The sequence below is a fragment of the Amblyomma americanum genome, chromosome 5 (genome assembly GCF_052857255.1).
Source record: "Amblyomma americanum isolate KBUSLIRL-KWMA chromosome 5, ASM5285725v1, whole genome shotgun sequence".
In the NCBI taxonomy this organism is placed as follows: Eukaryota; Metazoa; Arthropoda; class Arachnida; order Ixodida; family Ixodidae; genus Amblyomma; species Amblyomma americanum.
The window spans coordinates 21964506-21989639 of NC_135501.1; the positions used below are offsets into that span (position 1 = coordinate 21964506).

The 25134-nt window shown below is 50.1% G+C and overlaps 1 protein-coding gene across 1 annotated transcript in view; it reads right to left on the reverse strand.

Moving 5' to 3' along the window:
- Positions 1 to 1539: 1539 nt before the first annotated feature.
- The window catches only part of LOC144134595 (pecanex-like protein 4), a 155830-nt gene continuing 132235 nt past the window's right edge, over positions 1540 to 25134 (reverse strand). The window contains exons 6-7 of the mRNA XM_077667482.1: positions 14540 to 14689; positions 1540 to 2614 (exon numbers count right to left, since the gene is read on the reverse strand). Coding sequence (XP_077523608.1) covers positions 2513 to 2614; positions 14540 to 14689 — 252 coding nt within the window. The 3' untranslated portion in view covers positions 1540 to 2512. The remainder of the gene's footprint in view (positions 2615 to 14539; positions 14690 to 25134) is intronic.

Genomic DNA, 25134 nt, shown 5'->3' on the forward strand with positions numbered 1-25134 from the left:
CTTCAGACGGACTACATGGACAACTTCTGGTCGTACGCGGCGTCGCTGGGATGCAGTCATTGCGTCAGGGATGACTTCATAATCCAGTTCACCTAGCCGAATAAGAACCTTGTAACTCAATCCACGGCGGCGAATAGGCGTCCACACCAAGAATTGGTCTCCTGGCTTGTATTCCGCGTTGCGTCTTCGTAGGTTGTAGCGTTTGGCGTCGGACCGCTGCTGATCTTTGATCCGTAATCGGGCAAGCCTTCGAGCTTCTTCTGCGCGTGGAAGGTAGGCGGCAACGTCGACGTTCCCTTCTACTGTAACGTTGGGCAGCATGGCGTCTAGCGTGGTCGTGGCCTCCCTGCCATGGACGAGCCTAAAAGGCGTCATCTTGGCGGTCTCCTGCACTGCGGTGTTGTAGGCGAAGACGACGTAAGGCAAGATAACATCCCAGGTGTTGTGTTCGGCATCGACATACATGGCGAGCATATCGGCGATGGTTTTGTTCAGGCGCTCGGTCAGTCCGTTGGTCTGCGGATGGTATGCAGTTGTCCTCCGGTGGCTCGTTTGACTGTAACGCAGGATGGCTTGCGTCAGTTCCGCCGTGAATGCTGTTCCTCTCTCCGTGATGAGCACATCGGGGGCGCCGTGTCGAAGAAGAATGCACTCCACGAAAAATTTGGCGACTTCTGCTGCTGTTCCGTTCGGTAGGGCTTTCGCCTCGGCGTAGCGGGTCAGGTAGTCGGTTGCTACGATGATCCACTTATTTCCAGATGTTGACGTTGGAAAAGGGCCAAGCAAGTCCATGCCGATCTGCTGAAAGGGCCTTGAGGGAGGTTCAATGGGGTTCAGAAATCCTGCTGGTCGTGTGGGAGGGGTTTTTCGTCGCTGACAATCTCAGCAGGTTTTCGCATAGTGTACGACTTCGGCAGACTGTCGGAGCCAGTAATACTTGTCTTGAATGCGGCGGAGGGTGCGAGTAAACCCGAGATGTCCAGCTGTCGGCTCGTCGTGTGAAGCCTGAAGAACTTCTTCGCGGAGACAAGCAGGAACAACAAGAAGGTAGGCTGTTTTTTTGCTCGCTGTAAAGTTCTTCCTCACAAGGACCTCATTCTGCACACAGAAGGAAGACAGTCCTCGCTTGAATGAAGCGGGGAGTGAAGAAACCTTGCCTTCCAGGTACTCGATGAGGCGTTTTAGGTCGGGGTCCGAGCGTTGCTGCTGAGCAAAAGAAAGCGATAAGGTGGTGTGGCGGCAGATTTGAAAAACGAACAAACACTGCAAATAGTCGCGGCAGGTGCGGGGTAGCCTTCCATGTTCCGGACGCCCCCTTCAAGTCGTGAAGCCAGCCCTAAGCGCTTCGCACCCGAGGACGAACCAGCAGCTCAGCGAGCCAGCCGACGTCTCCAGGGAGAGGAGCCTGAGTTCGGGAAACTGCCGGACCGCACCTCCACCAGATGTCACGTAGTGGTGACGGCAGTCGAAGCAGCGATGAAGACGGACAAAAGGTCTTCTAAAAGAAAACTGTTTATTTGGCTGACTTGCACCCAAAATGGAATGAATCACTCGGCGGCGGCGAAGCGACAAGCGTGCTCGGCGGTCGTCGAACAGAATGCCCGCCGCTGTCGGCTTTTTGGTTGTTTGGCTTTTGGTTCTCAGGCCATGCTATAGCGATTAAAATCAGTGTGCTGTGCAAACGTTTAATATTTAGATATTGTTAAATTAGCTACAGGCAACTTTCTTTGAGCAGCGAATTATGGAACCTCACGCTTTCATTGGTGTAAGCGACGTAAAGGTCGTATTTGTAATTGAATGTGCACTTTCTTTAAATGCTTGCACAGAAGCCGTATTTTCTGGGAAAAAAAACGTTTAATATATGAAGAACCAGGAAACAGAATATTGCATTAATTTCAAATGTATTTTCTGCAAACCAAAAAGAGAAAGGTGTGTGAATCAACAGGACAGTCAAAAATATACGATTGAACTCCCTTTATATTCAGATTTTCTGTACATGATAGAAAAGAAACACTGTAAAATAACAGAATAACTGAGAATAGAGAAATGAACTTCAAAGACATTTTACTAGCTTTAAGTAAATAACGAGAAAGAAAATTTTGAAAATCACAGACTCACATCAAAACAGAAATTGGAACTTCACTGAAATTTCAGAGGTATTTTCGGTAAATAACAAAAGAGTAACATTGTAAAGTAACCGAAGAACTGAAGAACAGAAAGCAGAACAGTACAGACATTTTTTGACAGGACAGCTGCCAGAAACGTGTGTTTTTGTTTCCAGAAAATTTTTACAGTGTGCCAGCCCGTACAGGAGGCCTGCGCACGGGGTGAACGATTTAGAGAAGTGCACTGCTCGCTCGCCGGGTAGCACAAGCCGCTCGCGCCCTGGACCGGGCGTGTCAACCATAAAGATTTCGAGAATCACATCCACTTGGAGGAATAAATGCTTTTCGATGAGTCAATCAATTCCCACCACTTCGTTCGGGCGTCAATTTGAGTGGCGCTTCTCCTCTCAGAATGTGTCTACAACGATTGGGCCCGAGCTGTAGACGCAGTACCCCAGTGGAGGATCCGCCGCTTGCACAATTAGGTTCCTGAGCAGAACTGGGTCGGCCTGAAAGGCAAGAAACGAATGCAAATGTTGAATGATGCCTGGTGGCCCTCTAATGCGATCTAAGAATAAAGAAAGAGTACGCCCTCCTGATCTGCCATTTCATTTTTCTTCCCTGAGATATCGAAAAATAAGTACGTGGCAGAGCAGCTCCTCTCGCACTTTTAGCTGTTAACTTCTTTAGTTGTTACCTTTTCCTGTGTTTGTCTCTTTTGAATGCGCGACGTGTTTCATCAAAGCAATGCACCAACCAGCCCAACAAGAAGTTCTAAACACGGATAATAAATGGCAGTAAATGTTTAATGCCTGTAGTTTGTCGATGCCATAATTTTCGGAGACGGTGCTACACAGCCTGGTTTAATATTATTACACGCACGTCACGATGGCGACAATGCCTGCAAGGCATTCAAAAATGCGCCTTTAAAAACGGTGCTAGGACGCGCCAAATCTGCTCAGTGCTGTCTAAATGTCGTATGAAATGATCTTTCCACAAATGCCAGGTTTATGGTTAACAAACCGTAAATGTAGCTATTAACTCGCTTTGCTCTAACACACAAGCCGAGGTTAACTAAGCAATTGTAAAAATTTCGCTGCACTGTGCCGGCACTTGTGAGGCCGCACCGTTTCCTCTCTTCACGTTCTGAGAGTGCGAAGAGGTAAAGGCAAAAGGTTAACATTTAAAGATCAAGAGGGGCATTCTCAGGTTATGTCTCAGGGCTTCCCTAAACAGATCTCGCGAACACCTTTTTGATGAGAGCGATAAGGTTGGCGGGCACGGGCTATCCTAACAGACTACTCGAGAGCATGGTGGAAAATAAACCATCATCACGCTTGAAGAAGGCCTGGAACGCAAAGAACTATGCCACCTGATCATGAATACGACAAGTACGGTATATGGGGGTTTAACGTCCCAAGGCGACTCAGGCTATGAGGGACGCCGTAGTTAAGGTCTCCGGAAATTTCGACCACCTGGGGTTCTTTAACGTGCACTGACATCGCAGAATCCACGGGCCTCTAGCATTTCGCCTCCTTTAAAATCCGACCGCCGCGGCTGAAAAGTGTAAGTGCGCCTTAATCCCTTATGTTACAAGAAATATCGCAGATAAGCAGCAGCTTCAGAGTGCACAGCTTCCACTATCGCAAAGAAGCAGTTTTCCCGCAACTGGCTTTACCTATGACGTCAATTTAGAGACCATAAGCAGAAGCCCTTGCTAAGCGAATTCGCAGCACTAAAGCCAGACGCCCATTATGTCCTTCCCAGCAGAGATCGGCCATTAATACTCTCGGAGACAATCATCTGCGCAGCGCCGGCGTTAAGCCACTGGATAAGTTTCTTGTCCAGTGAATCTACGCCGGCGTCACGTAGCCGCGTTCAAGCTGTAGGCGTACGCCCGTCTACCCTAGGCGAATATGTCACCCTTGCCAACGCCCGCCCGTGTCTTACGTGACCCGCTTGGGCTTCAGAGCCTAGAAAACGAGCCTTGCTCAGGAAATTTCTGGAATCTACAGTAAATATCTAGTCACAGTGTTGAGCTCAGTTTTTTACACGCTGATCGATACCGCCTCCAGTAGCCTGCACGTTTTGTCGGCGTCGCCGCGCACTTCACGCGCACGGGGGCACTAAATTTCCTCGCATGACAAGTTTGTCTTGTGAAGAATGCATACGCCATACTAGCTTTGATGATGGCCGCCTTCTAGCCAACGGAAATTGGTTAGGGCTCTTGGCTACTGAGCCGGAGCATGCGGATACGAATCCGGCCGCGGCGGCCGCGTTTCGATGGAGGTGAAACGCAAAAGGCGACCGTGGGCTCCATGTGCGATGTCAGTGCACGTTAAAGATCCCCAAGTGGGCGAAATTATTCCGGAGCCCTCCACTACGGCAGCTATTTCTCTCTTTCTTCTTTCACTTCCTTCTTTGTTCCTTGCCTTACGTCGCGGTTGTAATCTCAACATAGCTACATGTGAGACACCAGCTGCTGCACCGTTTCCTTTCCTAAAAAACCAATTATATTTGCTCCCTCTTACGACACTCCCCCACCCACTCGCTAACGCTCTGTTTCCCCGTCAAGCCTCCCCGAATGATGTGTTCTTTCACATCACATCAGCACGGCAGAATCTTGAGTCCCTTATCATACAGACATCGTCTAACACATTAAACAGGAACGACGGAACTCTACATCGTATCTATGCTAAATCATTAAAAACGCTACTGGGTGCTACAAAAGAACGGATCCGTGCGCCGATTGCTTCATAGTGAAAAAGGCAGCCGTAGTGCTCCCGAAACGTCTTTTCATCTTTTGACCTTGGCCAGTGACCAGCCATCTACATCACAATATGAAAGAATCCGTGCACACACCTCGACAATTTCAAGTCACGTTCACGAACACTTTAGTCCATCGTCTGGCCAAAAACATGCATACACACTACGATACGGACAGAAGAAAGGCTAGGGCATATTAACTTCACGAAAGATTTTCAGTTCAGAAAGACACGGCGCATGTGGGCATGGCAGAGCATGCGGACAGAGACGCCTTTTCCCTGGGAGTTGTCTATCATCAAGGTTCTCCCCTCGCATTGGCGACAATCGATAAAACAAAATTTCCCGAGGAGGCCGAAGAAGCTGCCAAAGCTGTAGCCATTACCTCCACCACTTCCAAATACATAATCAGCGACTCTAAAACCGCAATTCCAATTTGTCCAAAAAAAAGGGCCTACTCTGCAGCCATCAAAATATTACAAAAAATCTCCAATACCCGCCAGACTACATCGATCTGGGTCCCCGCCGATTCGGGCCATCCTGGGAACGAGGCGGTGCACAAATTTGCCCAATGATTCACAGTTACCCGAGAGGTGCGCTACCCGAGCTCAGGTCGGCCAAGGCGCGAGTGACGACCTACAAAGAAATTACTACTCACTTCAAGAGAGACACAAAAATCGTCCCCGAACAACATAGATCTCTAAGTAAAATTCAAGTCAGTTGGCGGCAGCTCCAAACAGACAATTTCTTTAATCCGCACATCTACTCCATATGGTTCCCAGAGCAGTTCAGCCCCGTTTGATCTCTCTGTGGGCACCATACGGGAGACACACCACACATCCTATACTCACGTAATCAAGACAAGCCATCGAACAGTCTGCAGCTCCCTACCCAATCGCAGTGGGAGGCCACGCTGCTCAGCTCAGACACCGAGGTTCAACTCCGCGTCGCGGAGCGGTCCGAAAAGATCACCGAATGACATCGTCGGTCGGCCACCTGGCGTCCGACCTAGAAATGGAGCCCACCGCGGGGAGAGGAACGTCATCCCAACCCGCCCCTAAGACCTCTTCTTTAGTAAAGTTTACCTCCTCATCCTCTCCATAAAATGCGAAGTACGCAAACGCCTGGCATGCGGCCAGCTTTCGGAACGACGCATCAACAGACTGTCCGTGGTATAGGGTGGACGTAAGACTAATTCCAGTGCAGAGGAGGATCGTATCTGCCTATGACGCTACTTCGTTTTCTGCAGAAGACCAGGAGCTGAACGACATGCCATCGCCAACAGTCGTCAAAAAGCTGGGAGTCATATTTGTAACGTATGGAATCCCCCTGGAAGTGTGTATCGATCATGGGGCCCTGTCTGCAAGTCAAGGGTTTCGTCCGTTCGTGACGAAGTACAACTTCCGACATGCAGCATCGAGCCCGGAGTCCCCCGCTGACACGGCTTAGCACAGAAGAGAGTGCTTGTGGTGAAGCCAATATTGAAGATAACGAAGCAAGCAGGCGAAGGTTTCTGGCTAGGTCTCCTTAGTAACTGCATGGTCGACTCCTATACAAGACTGTGGCGACACACTGTTGTGCTCGCGCTTCCTTCCTGCTGTGGAGTTCGGCGAAGATGGGCATGGGGAGGATTCCCTGGGAACCACCGCGACGGTGGGTGAGCCCTCTGGGGGAGACGTGGCTGCAGGAATGCCGGAAACAGCGACGACAATAGCGTCCCCACGTGTTCGAACAGGAATGCCGGAAGCAGCGACGACCATAAGCGTATTCGTTGCGGTCCTCAGACGACGAAGTGCGGTATCAGTGTAGTCACACTAGGGTTGAACAATTGCCAGAGTGCCGCGCCTTCGGCAGAGCTTCCGCGTTCCGGTCACCAGTACAAGATCTTTCAACCCCTGCTGGGAGACAGCCTGCATTCCTGTGTCATGCAGGCGCCTTCCGGGTCAACATGGGCGCGGTCCGGACACACGTGCGTGCCCACCTGGAGGCCGCGTGGACGATAACGTGAACGGGTCCTGTTCCCTTTACCTCGACCGAGCTGCAAGGAAACATCAGGACCGCCCTGTCGTGGGTGGTACCATCAGTGCCATCGTGTGATTGGACATCATTCTTCGAACTGTTTTCCCCAGCTAGGGATCTGGGGAATACGAAGAGTATTTAAGGAGCTGCTGTTTTGGTACCAGAGGAGAGCGCCCTTCTTGAGAGATACCAGGGACTCCCGACTGCTAAGAAGATCTCTGCACTGAGAAGCACTCTGAGTTGCCCGTACTTGTCCATTATGTAAATAGTCCTTTTATAAAGTTTTCCAAGTTTTTTTCCTCCGATCGTCCTCGCCTCTTCTCCGACCCAGTCATGCTATCTGAGACCCAACAACTGGTGGCAGCGGTGGGATACTGCTTCCTGAATTCCAACAACTGGTGGCAGCGTTGGGATGTCCAAGTGAAGTTACCGGCTCCAACGGACCTCGCCAGCTACGGGACTGACGGGCGTCAGCTATACCTTGGCAGGGTGAGTGGCCAATGTTTTCCGTTCATTTCAACAGACCGTGCTATCACGGGCAGATGCAAGGTGCGGATTCCTGTAGTCTGAGAAATTGAATTAGGGAAACTGTTTTGTCCACTTCAAGCTAGGGCTATTGTTTTAGTGGGCTTGCTAACGCATGGTGGAACTCACGATGGAGAAGGTAAAAGTGCAGGAGCTGCTCGAAATTTGCCAGGAGCTGGGGATTTCGCTACATTCTGCGAAATAAAAAAAAGAAATTCTCGAGGTTAAGCGGCAGGAGGAGGTGACTGCTGAGGAGGTCGACGAGGCTTTGGAAACGATTGTTGGACGCAAGAAAGAAAAAGAAGAGCTTCGGTTGGCTCAAGAGAGACGGAAGGTCCGTGAACGTGCTCGGAAAATGAAGCTCGAAATCGCGTCCAACGGAGGGATTATGGCCCGTCTTCGCCCTGTAGTGTCGGTAGACGAGCAAGGGAGGCAGAGATTGCAGGATCTCGTCTCACCATACCGCGTGGGAGGCGATACTGCACTCTTTTTGGTAAATTTCGAACGGGCATGCGGGAAGATGCACATCGACAAGAGCGCTTGGTCGGAGAAGTTACTTCCTCTCCTTCCGTGCGAGGCGGCCGAAGTGGTGGCTTGCCTCTCACGGGAAGAGTGTGATGACAACGAAAAGGTAAAGAGCGCACTGCTTAGAAAGTACCGGCTCTCTGCTGAAGCCTTTAGGCAGCGATTCAGGCAGGCAAAGAAAGGCGGAGAGTCGCATACTGACTTCGCGTACCGGCTTAAAGTGAACTTAAACGTGTGGCTTAAGACCGCTGAGGTGCACGGAAGTCATGACAAGGTACTGGAGCGCATCGCACTAGAGCAGTACTATAGCCCGATTCCAGAAGATCTGAGGATATGGCTGCAAGACAGGCTAACAGATATAGACCTAGACAAAGCGGCACAGCTGGCAGACGAGAATTACGTTCGCCGAAGCCTCCAAAGCAAGGCAGGGTACAACAGTGTGACGTTCCTTGTGTGTGCTACGAGGTTCCGCGTTCGACGGCGCGGCGTAGACGGAGACCCAGATGACAGCGGCATCATCAATTACCCAGCCATGCTCGTTGAGAGTGACGACCAGAACGAAGGGGTTTAAGCCCAACCGGACCCAACCGGACCCGCCGCCGCCGCCGCGGGGAAACGGGCTTTATCCTCCCCAATTGCCGTGGCGGTTCCAGGGGAGGCCTCCCGAGCACATCCCAGGACAAGGGACCACTTTCCCGGCCGGTGACCCGCGGGAACTGTCAGCGGGCTAGAGCGCGCCTTACCTTGAGGAGCGAGTGTCAGTTGATGGATGGAGAGCGGAGGCCGGTGACCCGCGGGAACTGTCCGCGGGCCAGGGCGCGCCTTACCACAGCCGACGCTATGCGCTACCTCGAAGACAACCTTCTTTCCCTCGGACTCAACACGTGAGGGGGTCGAGACCATAAGTGCGGTGGTATGTTTGTGCGCCCAAGTGAAAGCCCTAGCCCCCCTCCTTCCCCTCCGGCGTGGGCGTCCTCACCCTAGGGAGTGTGGAGAAGAGGATATAAAAATCGACAAGCAGTACGGAAGAGGGACGCTCAGGACAACATCGTTCGCCAAGGGGGCCTTCAGTGCCGAAGCCCGACGGCGTGCAGCTTCTGCCAGCAACCGTTCGAGATCAACTCCGGAGCCCCTCCATCGTCCCCATGAAGTCGTCGGCACGTAAGCTCGGACGCCCCAGCCTCTGATGTATAATCTTAATCATGTGTAATTATTGAATATATCTGTTTGTTTAAACTGAGCCATACGGTGTCTATTTACTTCTCCGTCCCGTGTGGACCTGCGCATTATGGGGGTCATGACAACAGGTTAGGAAAGTAAAGAGAATCCCCGACCGAAGGGTGCCACCAGCACACCGGGATCACCGAACAGAGGAAGCGGGATCAAAAGGAGGAGGTAGCGAAAACAAGATGGAGTCACCCAAATCTGCCGATTCGCCGGAACAGCAGGCACCTGGAGCCGGCGAGATTGAAGCGCGAAAGCCCATTGTCTGCTATAATTGCAACAAGGAGGGTCACATCTCAGTGAACTGCAAACAGCAAAATATGGCGTTCGCGTGAATGCGAGAGTCGGAGGAAAACCTTAAATTGCTGGAGCCATACATGCGTGGCGTGGTGATAAATGGCAAGAAATTCAGGGCACTGCAGGATTCAGCGGCTACCATGGATGTTGCTCACCCACCCTGTGTTTCCTCCACGGACTACACCGACGAATGCGCCTGGGTTAAGCAGGTCGCCGAAGAACAGAGTGCATGCTTGCCTATAGCGAAGGTGACTCTAGAGGGGACTTTTGGCAGGCTACACACAGAAGCTGCAGTTAGCGCAAACTTGCCGACACACTTGCCGTACCTGTTTTCGAACAAATCCTACCAGCTGCTGATAGAGAAAAATCTCTCTTTAACCTATGGCTTGGCTTGCATGACGCAAACACGTTCTCGAGCGCGAGAGCTCGCAAAGAAACTCGACTACTCTCCGATAAATGAGCAGGCACCGAACCATTCTCCCGACCAGCCGGGGGATTCATGTAAGAAAACTGATCCGTCTGAACCGCATGAGCATGACCATGAAGGTGTTTCCGAACCAGCGGTTGCTCATGAAATCCAATACATGGCCGATTCTGTAGAGAATGGGGCAACAGGAACCAACGCGAAGGGTTCGACATTAACACCTCCTTCGACTTGTTGGGAGGACTTGGCTAAAGTTGATAGGAAAGCACTCATTGCGGAGCAGAAAAGCAACCCATCGTTAAGAGCTCTAAGCAATAATGTCAGAGCAGCGCAGTCACTGTCTAAAGTGTACTACGACAAATCTGCACGCAAGCGCACCTTTCAATCTGGCGACCAGGTGATGTTGCTGCGTCCGTCAAAAAGGAACAACCTTGAAATGCAATGGGAAGGGCCAGCTAAGGTGGTGTCCAAGCTTTCGGACACCAACTATGAGGTCAAATTTAACAACAAACACAATCGGATAATCCACAGTAATTTGATGAAGCCTTATGTGCAGCGTCAGGCTATGGTTAACATGACGCTCAACATGCCAGAGGAAGAGATCTCAGACATACCTTATGTCATACATGAGGACGAGCAGGCAGAGAATGAGCTGCTGAATTCAATCGACAGAGAGCCACGTTTGACGGAAAGTCAACGAAGAGACATGAAAAACGTCGTCAGCGACTTTGAGGCGAAGTTTTCAAACAAGCCAGGAAACACAACCCTCATCGAGCACGACATTCAGCTGTCCAGCGAACAGCCGATCAGGTAACATACCTAGGAGTAGGTTTTCCTATTTCGGCCAGGATAAGTAAGAGCGAGTGGTGTAGCGTTCCTTGACTCTAGGTATTGGGGCGGGCAATATTGAACGCCACGTCGGCCAAATCAAGTCACCTATTCCCGTACCGTGTGCCCTCTAGCACCAACCTGATTTCATTTAGCGAATTTTTTTTCTATCCAAGTGCGCCTCGAGCGGGAGCACACGCCTTGGACAGGTGCCCTGTCAAAAGTACTCGTCAGCAGACACCATGTGTTCATTCAGGCAAAACATTTGATCTCTTCAAGTTTTAGTTGAAGTTTTCTTTTTGTTAAGTGCAGTTTTGGCCCTGAGTTTTGGTCTGGCGGGATGAGTGGGTTCTGAGGGCACTTGCTTTTGTCAGGTGTGGTTTGGTGTCTGTGATCCCTTTTGGCTAGCATTGCAGAGAATTCCCCAAAACGGCCATCTGACGAGGGGAAGCGATGCCGAGCTTCGGCACTGAAGGTCATCCGAAGACTCCCAGAGAACATCTGGTTCCTGGCACGCCCAGTCAGCCGAGCTACGTGCGAACAGTTCATCATCTGTGCGCAATATCTGGCGGCGGGGTGCTGTTTTGCGCGCGCTTCCTTCCTGCTGTGGAGTTCGGCGAAGTCGGGCATGGGGAGGATTCACTGAGGACCACCGCGAGGGTGGGTGAGCCCTCTGGTGGAGGCGTGGCTGCAGGAATGCCGGAAGCAGCGACGACAACAGCGTCCCCACGTGTACGAACAGAAATGCCGGAAGCAGCGACGACCATAAGCGTATTCGTTCCGGTCCTCAGACGACGAAGTGCGGTATCAGTGTGGTCCGCTTCGGTCACGCTGGGGTTGAACAATTGCCCGAGTGCCGCACCTTCGACAGACCTTCCGCGTTCCGGTCACCAGTACAATATCTTTCAACCCCTACTGGGAGACAGCTTGCATTCCTGTGTCATGCAGGCGCCTTCCGGGTCAACATGGGCGCGGTCCGGACACACGTGCGCGCCCACCTGGAGGCCACGTGGACGACAACGTGGCCGGGTCCTGTTCCCTTTCCGTCGACCGAGCTGCGAGGAAACATCAGGACCGCCCTGTCGTGGGTGGTACCATCAGTGCCATCTTGTGATTGGACATCATTCTTCGAACTGTTTTCCCCAGCTAGGGATCTGGGGAATACGAAGAGTAATTAAAGAGCTGCTGTTTTGGTACCAGAGGAGAGCGCCCTTCTTGAGTGATACCAGAAACTCACGACTGCTAAGAAGATCTCTTCACTGAGAAGCACTCTCAGTTGCCCGTACTTGTATATTATGTAAATAGTCCTTGTATAAAGCTTTCCAAGTTTTTTTCCTCCGATCGTCCTCGTCTCTTCTCCGGCCCAGTCCCGCTACCTGAGACACAACAACTGGTGGAAGCGGTGGGATACTGCTACCTGAATTCCAACAACACTCTGTGTATGCACATTTCTGCCCGTCACGTTAAAGTCAATCACTCCAAGGTTGCCTGTGAGCGTGTCCCAGCAGCCTCATGCCGTCCACCACAGCTAAAACCCTGCCTGGAACCTCGCTGAGCCTGTGGCCCCCTCTGGGTACCAGGCAGCTTGGCCCGGCATCATCTGCGGTAATCTCGCGACCCGCAACACACCTAACTCTGCTGCCCAACCCCTCAGGCGCCGGACATCAGCTGCTGAACCTGAACCACCGACACAGGGTACACTTCGCAGGCTGACCCATCTTCTTCACCTGCCACTCCATGCCCCTCGCTCCACCCCGAAACCTCGGCCGCAGCGCCACAGCCAGAGTCGCCCGCCTGAGCCGCGTCTTCGAACACCGGACGGCCTGCATGACTCTTGAAACATCCGATTTTTACAAACCTTGAAGGCTCTCCACTCCGCGGCGGGGAGGGGGGTGGGGGATGTAGCGACACACTGTGCGCAAATTTCCGCGCATCCTCCACCTTGTTATCATCCGGCCCAGCGTGACACGGTCACGCGTTGTACCGCGTTACCGATAAAGTACAGCGTCACCGCTGCGTCACGCGAGGCACGCGTCACCAACGGCGGCTACAGAAACAGGCTGCCCGGCTGGGAAGAGCGGCTCTTTTCCTTCCGCTACCGGACGAGCGTAGCGTGGGCATGCTCGTCCGCTGCCGTCGCTAATAACCAGTTGTTACGTTTTATGTTGGGATTCGTCCTTCGACCGATTGCCATCCCACAAGACGAACGGCCCCAGGGAAAATGTTTGAAGGAAAATGTCTGAAGTAGACCCTACGAGACTTTAACGACCGAATGAAGACGCAGCTGCAGAACCATGTTCCAACTGATGGCTCAAGGGGCCCTCAAGATCGCTCAGGAGATACAATGGTCATAGGAAGCGGCAGTCGCTGCCAAAATACTGCCTAGATCGTATAAGGACTTATAAAAGAAAAAAGGCGTTCAGGTGGAACCGGCGACATTTAATACCTACAGGGGAGCCTTTAGAAAGGAGGTGGTTGAAAACAACGTTACCAACGACGCTAATCACCTGCATACGCCGCCTGTGTTAGTTTGTGTCGGGCAGAGCCTCACGGTGCCAGTAACAGCGCACGCTTCCATTCCTCCCGCTAGAAGACCCAAAGGCAGGGCTGGCCTCCCCAGCATCTCTAGCATGACCCAAGCTGTATAAATTGTGAAGAACTAATGCTTTTGCTAGCGGAAAATGATCTACGGCGGTGCGATAACGTCTGCGCCAGTGTAGGTATTGTCAGTTGTTCTTGTCATTCTTGCCACTCGGCACAAGGCGTGCGTTCCGCGGTGGCTCAGTGGTTAGGCGTTCGGCTACTGAGCCGGTGTACCCAGGTTCGAACCCGACCGCGGCGGCCGCAAAACGCAAAAGGCGCCCGTGTGCTCTGCGAGGCAGGCGCACGTTAAAAGATCACCATGTGGTCGAAATTATTGCAGAGCCCTCCGCTACAGCACCTCTTTCTTCCTTTATTCTTTCCCTCCCTCCTTTCGCTTACATTGTGACTGAGGTGTCCATCGAGTAGTAACACAGTTACTGTGCCATTTCCTTCCCTCAAATATCACCAAAATAACCAATCTCTTTCCTTTGCTGTCGTGTTTAGCTGGCATAAACGAGCACCGAATAAAGCATTATGAAATGACCAGAACAATCTTAGACACACACAAACACACACAGTAGGACGAAGAACGAGACGTACGCAGAGCTGACTAACAAGTGAAGGTTTATTTCTGCGTAATCGAGTATAAATAGGCAGATGACGCCAACGATAATCAGAACACACGCGTCGTAATGATTGAGCCTCCTCAAGTAGTGACAGCTCCGTGGGCAGCAGTCCGTTTGCAAGGAATCGTGGAAGATGCACGAGAGAAATAATCTGGACTCTGAAGATTATGAGGCTGGGGAATTCGTGCCTGAGCATTCCATTAAATTCACTGCTGCACAAGGAGTTGTCACCTCTGGAGAAAGCTTTATCATTGTATTGCTCTCAACCCGAGCGTTTGTTTTGGTTGTTTTTTTCTTCTCGGTGCGTATATCATCTGGGTATTTATGCTCAATGTCTCGTAAATAAACCTTCAGGTGTTAGCGCTGTGTTCGTCTCGCTCTTCGTCCTACTCCCGATTTCTCAGATTGCACTGTTATCGTCAAGATGCTTCATAACCACGCACGAAAACCTCACTCAGGCGCCACTGCTTCGTTCCGTCAAAAAACAAAAACTTCGTAAAGCTCGCAAGTTTCCCTGTAAGGTTGTCGCTGCAATATGTCAGCCAAGTATGGCATCCTGCTTTCAACTGGGAGGCAGCAAAATAGGCCGCGCCTAAAAATGCGGGGAGCAGCTCTCTCACCTGGATGCTGTACCGCTCGTCGTCGTCGTTGGCCAGGTAGAGCAGCTCGAGCGACAGGCTGGCCCACACAGCCTGCACCACCTGCGCCCTCAGGCTGCCCAGGGCGAGCAGCTGGGTTCCCAGGGTGAGCCGCTCGCTCCGGTACGCCTCCTGCGCAGTGCCCGCGTTCGCCCGCAGTGTTTTCTGCCATGTGCTTGGCTGGCCAATGGACGTGCGCGCTGGTGCCATGTATCGAGCACAAACTGCAGTTTATGGACTCCATCTTAAACACTTCGTCGACTCGCCTAATACGCAGTCATTTGGTGCTATCTTATCTGCGACACCCAAATGAGCTTAACTCGTGGCAGTGCGCAAATGCACTGAAGCGGAGCACGCGATCGCCACGAAGGCAAGCGCACGGCTGGGCGACGTCCGCCAATGAACTCATTTTTCTTTCTGCCCAATCGCGCAATGCGGCAGAAAAAGACAACAAAGCAAAGGCGGCTTCCATTAGGCACCCTAGAGGTCCCAAGACGTTTTTAGGACATTTTAGAATTCCAGAGAAATGTTTGTTTTTCTGTGTCTTACCCAGCGGCAGTATTCTGTAAACTGTGCATTTTCCGTATTCCATTTTGCATCCATTCCGTCCTCTGTCAGTGGTCACTCATATATGAAAATGAAAACTGGTTTTTGTTTTTTGAGGACAAGAAACGGCACAGTATTTGTCTCACATATCTCGGCGGACACTCGAACCACGGCGTAAGAAAAGAGATAAAGGAGGGACAGAGAAGAAAGGAAAAAAGAGATGCCGTACTGGAGGGCTCAGGAATAATTTCGACACCTGGGCATCTTTGACGTGCACTCACATCGCACACCACACGGGCGCCTTTTGCGTTTCGCCTCCATCGAAACGCGGCCGCCGCGGTGGAGTTCGAACCCGGGCACTCCGGGTCAGTAGACGAGCGCGCGCGGCTTTCAAGCGTCTGGGGCAAGCGACCCGGGCATTGCGCGGTTGGCGGCCGGACCTTACCATGGGGTGTATAACGCAGCCATTGCAACCAGTGGTCATGCCCGCTAGTCTGCTGTTAACGGAGCGCTGCGATGCACCTCACCACTAGCTGCACATTGCATCCAATTTCAGCCAATGGTAAGGTCTGGTTGCCAACCACCCAATTCCCGGGTCGCTTGCTACAGACGCTTGAAAGCTGCGGGTATGTCCGAGTGACCACTGACAGATGACCGAATGGGCGCGAAATGGACGACTTAAAATAGCCAGCTTATAGAATATAGTCCCAGTTAGAAGCGTAACTACAAGAGATGGAAATGGTCCTTACCCATCTAAGTTAGCTGCTGTTAAGAAATTTTCTCTGCCTGACAACGTGAAAAAATTTGAGCACTTTATTGGTCTAAAGTCTTATTTTAGCAACTTTATAGCGAATTTCAGTACCATCTCGGCGGCTTAGCGCAGCCTTATAAAAAAGTACACTTCCTTTCTCATGGGTAGAGGCACAGCCAACCTCGTTCGGCCACCTGAAAGAAGCCTTATGTGAGCAGCATCTTCGAAAGGTTTTCACAAAAAAGCCCGGGTTACCCATACAAGTACACACCGTCGATTCAGGGCTCGGATTAGGAAGACTTTCTATTCAATTCAGTTAATTTTAGTATCAATGGTTTTGAGGACCGCTGACAAGAATCCTCAAAATAGGCCTGATGGGGCCCGCGGCCCCGTGCACAAGGCAACATGCAGCAAACATACATAATCGTAGCATACATGACCACGTAGATTCACGCTGATTGTACCACATCTGCTTCTGCGTTTGCAGGTTGGTTCCTTTTCTACTTTTGCTCTAATAGTAACGCCGCTGCTGCCAAACTGCTGCAGTGTTGTTTGTACCTTGTATGCCGACACATTATCAACATGTCGCGTTGTTGCGAGTGCAGGGCTTTGCTTCAACAAAATTCACCCTACTTAAGCTGTAGCGAGTGTAAATTCAGTTTTTATACTGGTGCTTGCTGTGGCGTTTCTGATGAAACGCTAAAGAGCAAAACGGAACTGTTCAAAAAAGCCTTGAAATGTGCCTCGTGCAGGCCCGGTGCCACAAAGAGTGGCAGTGGAAACACATCAGATGAGAAAGCCAAATCTATATTGCTTGACATAAGTAGAAAATTCTACTCGCTTCTTTGCCTATCTGGGAAAGTATGTGAGATTAAAAAAAAACGTTGTGTTTATATCTAACGAGTTCCACTAGTTCAAGAAACGGCTTGACGCTCAAGAAAAAGAAACGGTGGAGCTAAAGGCATGAATAGGCATGCTTGAAGAAAGCAACACACCTAAAGACTTGGCTCAGTTGAAGGCAGACATCAATGACCTTGAATGGTGGAGTCGGCGCCTAAATCTCGAATTTCACGGTATCTCTCTAAGTGACGAGGAAGACTTGCTAGTAAAACTAAATCAAGTGGGCTCGAAATTTTCGCTTCCGGCGCTCACTTGTCACGACATCGTCTCGATTCATAGGCCGCCTGCCAAGAAGGACAAAACCCCTCGCAAAATTGCTCGCTTCGGGCGTCAGGAATTGAGGGACCAATGGCTGGCCAAAAAGCACGCTTTGTGTCTTTCTAACTGTAGTTATTATATCAATGAGAACATTTCTAAACTTGCCCGCAGTCTTCTTCTTGCCACAAAATAATGGGCAAAGCGGTCTAACTATGCACTTGCATGACACTTGACTAGAAGGGTGCTTATCTACAAGGAAGGAGATACGGCCAGGGTTAATCCTTGTGAAGTTCATCTTGCTGCCGTTACCATGTAAGAGTCTTTGCTGCTATCACTCTGAAACAGTTGTAAGCAATGCATTGCTACAATTTACTGCTTCCACATCAGGTGGCTCATTTTCCTGAACTGGACAACAGCTTCTCGGCATTACAACTGAATATTCGGTCTATTCGGAATAAGTTTGATCGTCTTACTTATTTTCTCGAAAATCTGCAGCACACGTTTGATGGGATTTTATTAACTGGGACCTGGGCTGAGTATGAGACAAACTTGGTTAACCTTACTGGTTATGCACTCTTTTTCTTGAACCACGTGTCACTAGGAGGCGGCGTGGCTCTTTGCGTGAAAAGACATCATAAAGCTGATTCTGTTATTAGCGTTAGCGTGACCTCAAGCATTAATACCGATTTTCAACAAATAATTTCTTCAAACAAGTTTTTAAACGTAATCAAAACACCCTTTAGAATTACGTCAAAAAGTCTAGTCTTCTTGATCTCTGTTGTAGACAATGCTTCCTCTTTGACCTGCGCTGGAACAATTGCTTCTGATCTTAGAGATCGCGTTGCAATATTTGCTGCTGTGCCTTTTCCTTCTCCAGCTGCTCGAAATGAGTGTGAATTGTTTTCATGTCAATGTATTACTAGCTAAAGCTTATCCCGCTTTCGAACATTAGTAGCAGGGACTGACTGGAGGCCAATATATGAATGCCTCGGACCTGACGAGTGCTATGACCTATTTCATAAACATGTTAAAACTTCTCCATGACGAACGTTTCGTTTCAAGGTAAAAGTTAAAGACTTTAAATTTCGGAACACATGGGTTAATTCGCTGCACTTTAAGATGATGAACTGTAAAAATAAGCTTTTCAAGCGTTTTCTGCGCACCCGTGAACCCGCAGACCTAGCTCGGTTTAAACAGTATCGCAACAACTTAACCAATGAACTAAGATCAAAGCAGGGATACCAAAAACGCTTGCTCGAATACAACAAAGATGATATTAGAAGATTTTGGAGAATGTTGAATAACGAATTTCTATAAAAAATGCGGAGCTACAAAAGTGGGAGAGCATAAAATTAATACCAAGCCCCTATCTTGTTCTGCTCTTGCAGGCGGATTTATTAAATTTTTCACAAATTTTAGTCAAAAGAGACGTTGTGATGCAGCCCTTAGTTTCTTTACCAACCCCACCACAAACTCTATTGCCTTCTATCCCACAGACTCGGAGTAATTGTTTTCCATCTTAATGAACCTAAAATCAACTCGTTTTCTTGATTTTGGCAAACTTCAAATAAGACCGATAAAATTTATTCTGACATCATTTCTCCGTATTTCGCATATATTCTCGACTGCTCCATATCTTCTGCCCCTTTTCCTTTAATAATGAAAAATGCTAAGTTTTCAGTTATTTTAAGGCAGGGGATAAGAACGAAAACACTAACTACCGACTAATTTCTGTATTACCGGTTTTTGCAAAAGTCCTAGAGAAAGTTATACTTACAAAAACTGAGCACTTCTTCAAAAAACTTTAATTACTGGCAGTCAATTCGGTTTTCATGAAGGACGATCCGCTCAGCTGTTGCAAAAAGAAATTATATTAGAGGGTATCGAATGCAAGAATATAACAATAGGTATACTTGTGGACTTTAGTAAAGCGTTTGATCTCTTAAATCACGAAATATTACTTCATAATCTAGAACGGCACGGTATCCGGGGCTCTTGCCTTAATCTTTTTCGCTGGTATCTAAGTCAGCGTAAACATTCTGTCTCTATTGATGGCAAACTGTCTGATTTAAAGCCTATACAGTGTGGAGTTCCCCCAGGGTGGCCGTCTGGGTCCATTTCTTTTTAACGCTTATGTTATTGATAGAGTTCAAATTGCTTCAGACATTACGTATGTTCTGTATACTGATGATACAAGTTTTTTCGTTACCAACTCATCAACAGATAATTTATTTCAAAAAGAAAAAGTTGTTCTGGTGTCTTGAAACAGGTGGTCCAGATCAAACAGACTTGTCAATTCAAAGAAATCTAACGCAGTTTTCTTGCGACCTTTCAACTTTAGGGTAACTTTATCAGCGCCTCTTTTGCTTAATATTAACACGATAGAAATTGTGGGCAGCTTTAAATCATTGGCGGCCACCTTTGATGCACAAATGAAAAGGAAAGAACACAACATATATTGCAAAGAGGGTGTCTGTCTGAGAATTTTCTCGAAATCTGAGAATGATAATCTATAACGCCATACTTCAATCTTATTTCAACTATTGTCATTTGGTCTGGGCCACCACATCAACCACTAACATTAATGAATTAGTAATGATTCAAAAGAAAGCGATTAGATTAATTGCCGGCGCCAGTTACATAGCTCATAGAGCTGAGTTTTTCCTTCAGTAAGAGCTGAGTTTTTCCTTCAGTACAAGATTATTCGTATCAATGTCCTCTTTGAATACCGGCCAGTATAATAATAATTGTTTTTTGGGGGCGGAGGGGGGGGAAGGAATTGGCGCAGTATCTGTCTCATATATCTTTGGACACCTGAACCGCGTCGTAAGGGAAGGGATATACGAGGGAGTGAAAGAAGAAAGGAAGAATAGGTGCCGTAGTGGAGGGCTCCGGAATAATTTCGACCACCTGGGGATCTTTAACGTGCACTGACATCGCACAGCACACGGGCGCCTTAGCGTTTTTCCTCCATAAGAACGCAGCCGCCGCGGCCGGGTTCGAACCCGGGAACTCCGGATCAGTAGTCGAGCCCCCTAACCACTGAGCCACCGCGGCGGCCAGTATAGGCTCTCAGATTCTCTTCTCCCACAACAGCTGCTTTTCTTATGTCTCTCGCTAAATTTAAACCAAAAAACAAATATGTCTTTACCAGATGCAGTGACAAATGGGTTCCGGCACATGCAAGAACAAATTATGGTAAACAGGCGCTACAGTTCTCATTGCCTCAGTTGTTAAATAAATATATCGCAAATGAAAATGACGTCTTTACCTTATCTACCAGGACAGTAATCTTACGCTTTGTTAGCAGAACTGAGCAGGTTCAAGTGTTGGCGTTCTCTTTTGTTCCACAGTACTCATGCTATTTTGTTTAAATATTTGTTGCCTTGCAAATTGTTGGTCCTGTTTGCGAACTGCTCTGTACGCTACTTTACTACTTGTGTTATTTTGTACGGGGTCCCATACATTTGCAAGCAACATAGGCTATAGCTTTTCATCTGCGATCCCTCCCCTTTTAAGTGGAAAATAAAGTTCATTCATTCATGTTACACATCTCACACGCTATGCAGCACTCAGATCATTCAAGAAAAATCGGTGAAGGTACTTTAGCTTTTGTTTCCCATAGTTTGTTCACAAGCGCGGCATCACCCAGTGTTCAAATAGAAGAATGATACGTGTGTATATTTTAGATGATGACAAATTAGCGATATTGCAAGGAGCGCTGTTACTTCTTTCAATACCTTTCTTATACCGCTTGATTAACATAGTTCTGGCCAAAGATACGTGTTACATTTATTTCTCTAAATAAAGCAGCTGTGTAATTTTATTATTACTCGAAGCACCTTCGTTTCAACCTGCACTGCAAAGTTTGACAAGTCATTTAAGGTTCGTCTTAGTCGTTGTATCCCACACTAGATGGCAGTACTTTTTACATGATGAAAACAAGGAATTACATAATAAAAGCTTACATTCTTTGGCAAATAAGTTCTTACTTTCGAAATAACGCTAGCAACAAGTGAGATTTTTTTATATAACAAAATCAGTACGAGCCCTGAATGACATATGTTCTTCAAACAAGGCATTTGACGAAAGGCATAAGTATTATTTAGGTGCAGTGAACGTTTTAGTTGTGCTACACGGCATGAACAGTACAGCCATTGTTTTATAATTATTAATAAGAAGAGAATTTGCCTCATTACAAGATATTACCACACAGCTGACGCTCTGCCGTCGGCACTTGGTGGCCGAACCTTGTCTCCTAGCGCGTGGCCGAGCGTCTTCTTTCTCTAAAAATAAGCGCGGCTGTTCAGTGAACCTCGGCCCAGTAAATGGCTGTGCTTCCCGCTTCCTGCTGCGTTTGTCGGTGACGTTTGGTGGAGCCGTGCTGGGTACTATCCCATGTTCGCTGACCCCGACGATATCCTTGACGTTTCTCCCCGACGCGCGGACGCCACACCTGTCCACAAAGCCAGCCGTCGTCTGCGAGGCCGGCAACCCAAGTTTGAGCCACTCACAAGGCCTGCGCGAGCCATGACTTGCACCACTGGGAGCCAGACAGGTCAGTACTCCGGATGTGCCCCGCTGTTCGTCCTTCTCGCATCTCGGTCGCCACCATCCTTCCACGGCGACCATTTCGAGGATGTAGAAGATTGGTTGGCCATTTTTGACCGTGTGGCCGCAATAAAGCAATAGGACGATGAGCGGAAGATGGTGAATGTGTATGTCGCACTACAAGGCTGAACAAAACCGTGGTTTGAGAACCAGGAGGCGTCCTTCGCAAAATGGGCAGCTTTGCGCCGTGAGTTGCTCGCCCCATTCAGCTCGAGCGAGCGAAGGCAACAAGCCGAAAATTACACTTTGCTCCCAGTCACAGCAGTATATCGAGAGCGTGGCATGACAAGCCTCTTCAATCGGGCCGACCCTACCATTCCGAATCTGCAATGGTATGGCACCTTATGCGTGGGGTGTTTTTCCGCCTCATTCGCGAACCTCCAAGAATCACAATCGCCTTCGCCAACGAAGCTACTAGCATGGAAAGTCCGTTGCAAGAATGGAGTGCCCAATACGGCCACCAGACAAATGTAGCGGCCATTCACTACTGCGCGTCCTTGCCAGCCCCCGGGGATGAGGCGCAGTGACACCTTGTGTGGAGCATTGTCCACGAAGAATTGCTACACCTCCGCTTGGATGCTCCGTCGGCAAGCATAGCTTCTACAGGGGACGTCATCCGTGACGAAATCCGGTGAACGGTGCAGCCACCACCAGTACCACTATCCGAGCCGCACGTCATGTCTTACAGCGATGTCCTGTGCCGACCTGCCCCCGCGCCGCAAGCGTTTCGCCCCGTTGCCGGACCACGACCACCCCACCTTTCCCTGCGCCCCGTCGAGCAGCAGCAAGACGTGTGCCCTCCTATCAGCAAAACGCACGTGTGGCGCACGTCCAACAATTGCCCGCTCTGCTACCACTGCGGGGAGCCCGGCCATAATCTGCGGAATTGCCCGTACGGGCGGACGAGTTTGAGAGGATTTCTACCGGACACGCCTCGACCCCGCTTTAGTGAAAGACTGCGGGACATTGAGGATTACCTCGCCGCTCAGGTGCTGCCCCCGACCTCGAAGCGGCGCCAATCCCGATCGCCATCCCCGAGGCGCTGCGCTTCGCCCAGTCAGCCCTCTTCCTCTGGTAAATTCAGAGGCCTGTCCCTTCGCCGGGAAAACTGAAGACTGCGTCCTCCGGGCGCAGGGACGCCGCCACTGCACAGAGTCAACAGCATCCACCTGACGATTTGACGCAACCCGATCCGACGACCTCGCCGATGTGCTGCGAACGCCTGGTTGCCACTGGAATTTTAGTAACCGCCGACAGCTATGAAGTGACCGCACTCGTCGATACCGGCGCTGATTTTTTGGTGATGAGCAGTCAGCTCGCCTCGACTATCCGTAAGGTTCTGACACCTTGGTATGGACACGTGATCCGCACCGACGGTGGTCATGTAAGGACGCCGATCGGCGTCGGCACCTGCCGCATCCAGATCCATGTTCTTACTTTCACTGGCACCTTTGCCGTATTACGTGACTGTTCGAAAGATCTGATTCTGGACATAGATTTCCTTCAAGAGTATGGTGCAGTCATCGACCTTCGGGAGCTCATGGTATCTTTTTCCGCCCAATGAGCCGTTGACACCAACACCGAGCCTATCAGAGTAATGCTGCGCGTGTGTGACGACCACATAACGATCCCTCCGCGAGCCAGCAAGTTCGTCACAGTCGAGTGTAATGAAAGCACCGGCACTGTTGGCATCGCTGAAGCGAACACATCGCTGCTACTCGCTTGGAAAGTTCGTGTTGCTCGAGCCCTGGTAGAATTTGCCAACGGCCGCACCGAAATCTTAGCGGAAAACTTTACCCGTGAACCGCAACATTTGACGAAGACAGCGGTGGCCGCTTATTTTGACGAGCTTGGAGAGTGTACCAGCCAGTGCTCTCTGTCCACCGCATCGGACCTCGACGAGGCAACGGCTACAGCCATTCCGACCGGCGTAAAACGGCACCTATTGGCCAGTCAGAAACGCTGCTTGGAAAGCCTGAGATTTTCCGTCCGCGACTGTTTTGTGTCAACTTCCAAGGTCCGACAGACGCCGCTTACCAAGCACCAATTTAAACTTGCCGACGACCAAAGACTACTATGTCAGCGCCCTTATCGGGTTTCTTCAGAAGAATGTGACGCCATCCGCTGCCAAGTTACACAAATGCTCCAGGACGACTTCATACAACCGCCTACGGGCCCCTCGGCGTCGCCTGTTGTCCTCGTCACGAAGAAAGATGGCACCCTAAGGTTCTGCGTGGAGTACAGACGCATCAATAACGTGACAAAAAAGGATGTGTACCCCCTGCCACGCATTGATGACTCCCTAGACCGCCTGCGCCATGCCACATACTTTTCGTCATTGACCTCCGCAGTGCTTATTGGCAAATAGAGGTCGCCGAAAGGGACCCAGAGAAGACCGCCTTTATCACTCCTGGTGGGTTAAACGAGTTTAAAGTCCACCCTTTAGGCCTGTGCTCAGCCCCTGCTACATTCCTACGAATGATGGACACCGTGCTGCCTGGCCTGAAATGGCAGTCATATCATATATCTCGACGTACGTTCCGCCGGTCTCTCTCTCTCAAGCCAGAAAAATGTCACTTTGCGCTTCATGAGCTGAATTTCTTGGTCACATTGTCAGCGATGGAGGCTCTGGTCCAAACCCCGAAAAGGCGGCCGCCGTAGCTGCTTTCTCCAGGTCAACCGACAAACGAAGCCTGTGTCGTTTCCTGAGCCTCTGCCCGTACTAAGGCCGCTTTGTTCACAATTTGTCCAAGCTAGCTGAGCCTCTGACCCGCCTGACGAAGGACGCTGAGCCCTTCCTCTGGGGCTAGGACCAGGAAAGAGCCTTCACGGAACTTAAGTCCCCGTCTCCAATGTACGCCTGCATTTGGCCACTTCCAACACGGAACTGCACACTGATGCCAGTAACGTTGGTACCGGTACGATCCTTGTTCAGTGGCAGGATGGTCTAGAACGCGTGATTGCTTACGCCAGTGGCACTTTCTCCCCTTCCGCAGCCAATTATCCCACCGCCCAAAAAGAATGTCTGACTGCGCTGTGGGCAGTCAAGACATTTCGTCCGTACTTATATGGCCGCCCAATTCTGGTCGTGAGGGATCACCATTCACTGTGTTGGCTGGCGAACCTGAAAGATATCCCGGGCCGGCTTGCTCGAATGAGCCTTCGGTTACAAGAATTTGACGTCGCCATCATGCACAAGTCTGGCCAGAAAAACAGCGATGCTGACTGTCTATCCCGCCGCCAGGGGAGGAAATAAGTGCAAGGTTGGTTGGTTGGAAGCACAGGTGGGTCCCTGGGAGTCTAATTCCATTGGCTGTATCCACCACACATACTTCCGGAGTCTGAAAAGCCGCGAAAAACACTTGACGGTTAGTAGCTGGGAGCGTGACGCCAGTCCGAACCGGACCCCTGAAAGTCGTGGAGGAGCCCGAGGCAGCTGCCCCGGGTTAGGATTCCCTGTCTCCGAGTCGGAGCTATTGCGTCGTTGGGTGGTCGGGCATCCCGTGAGTGG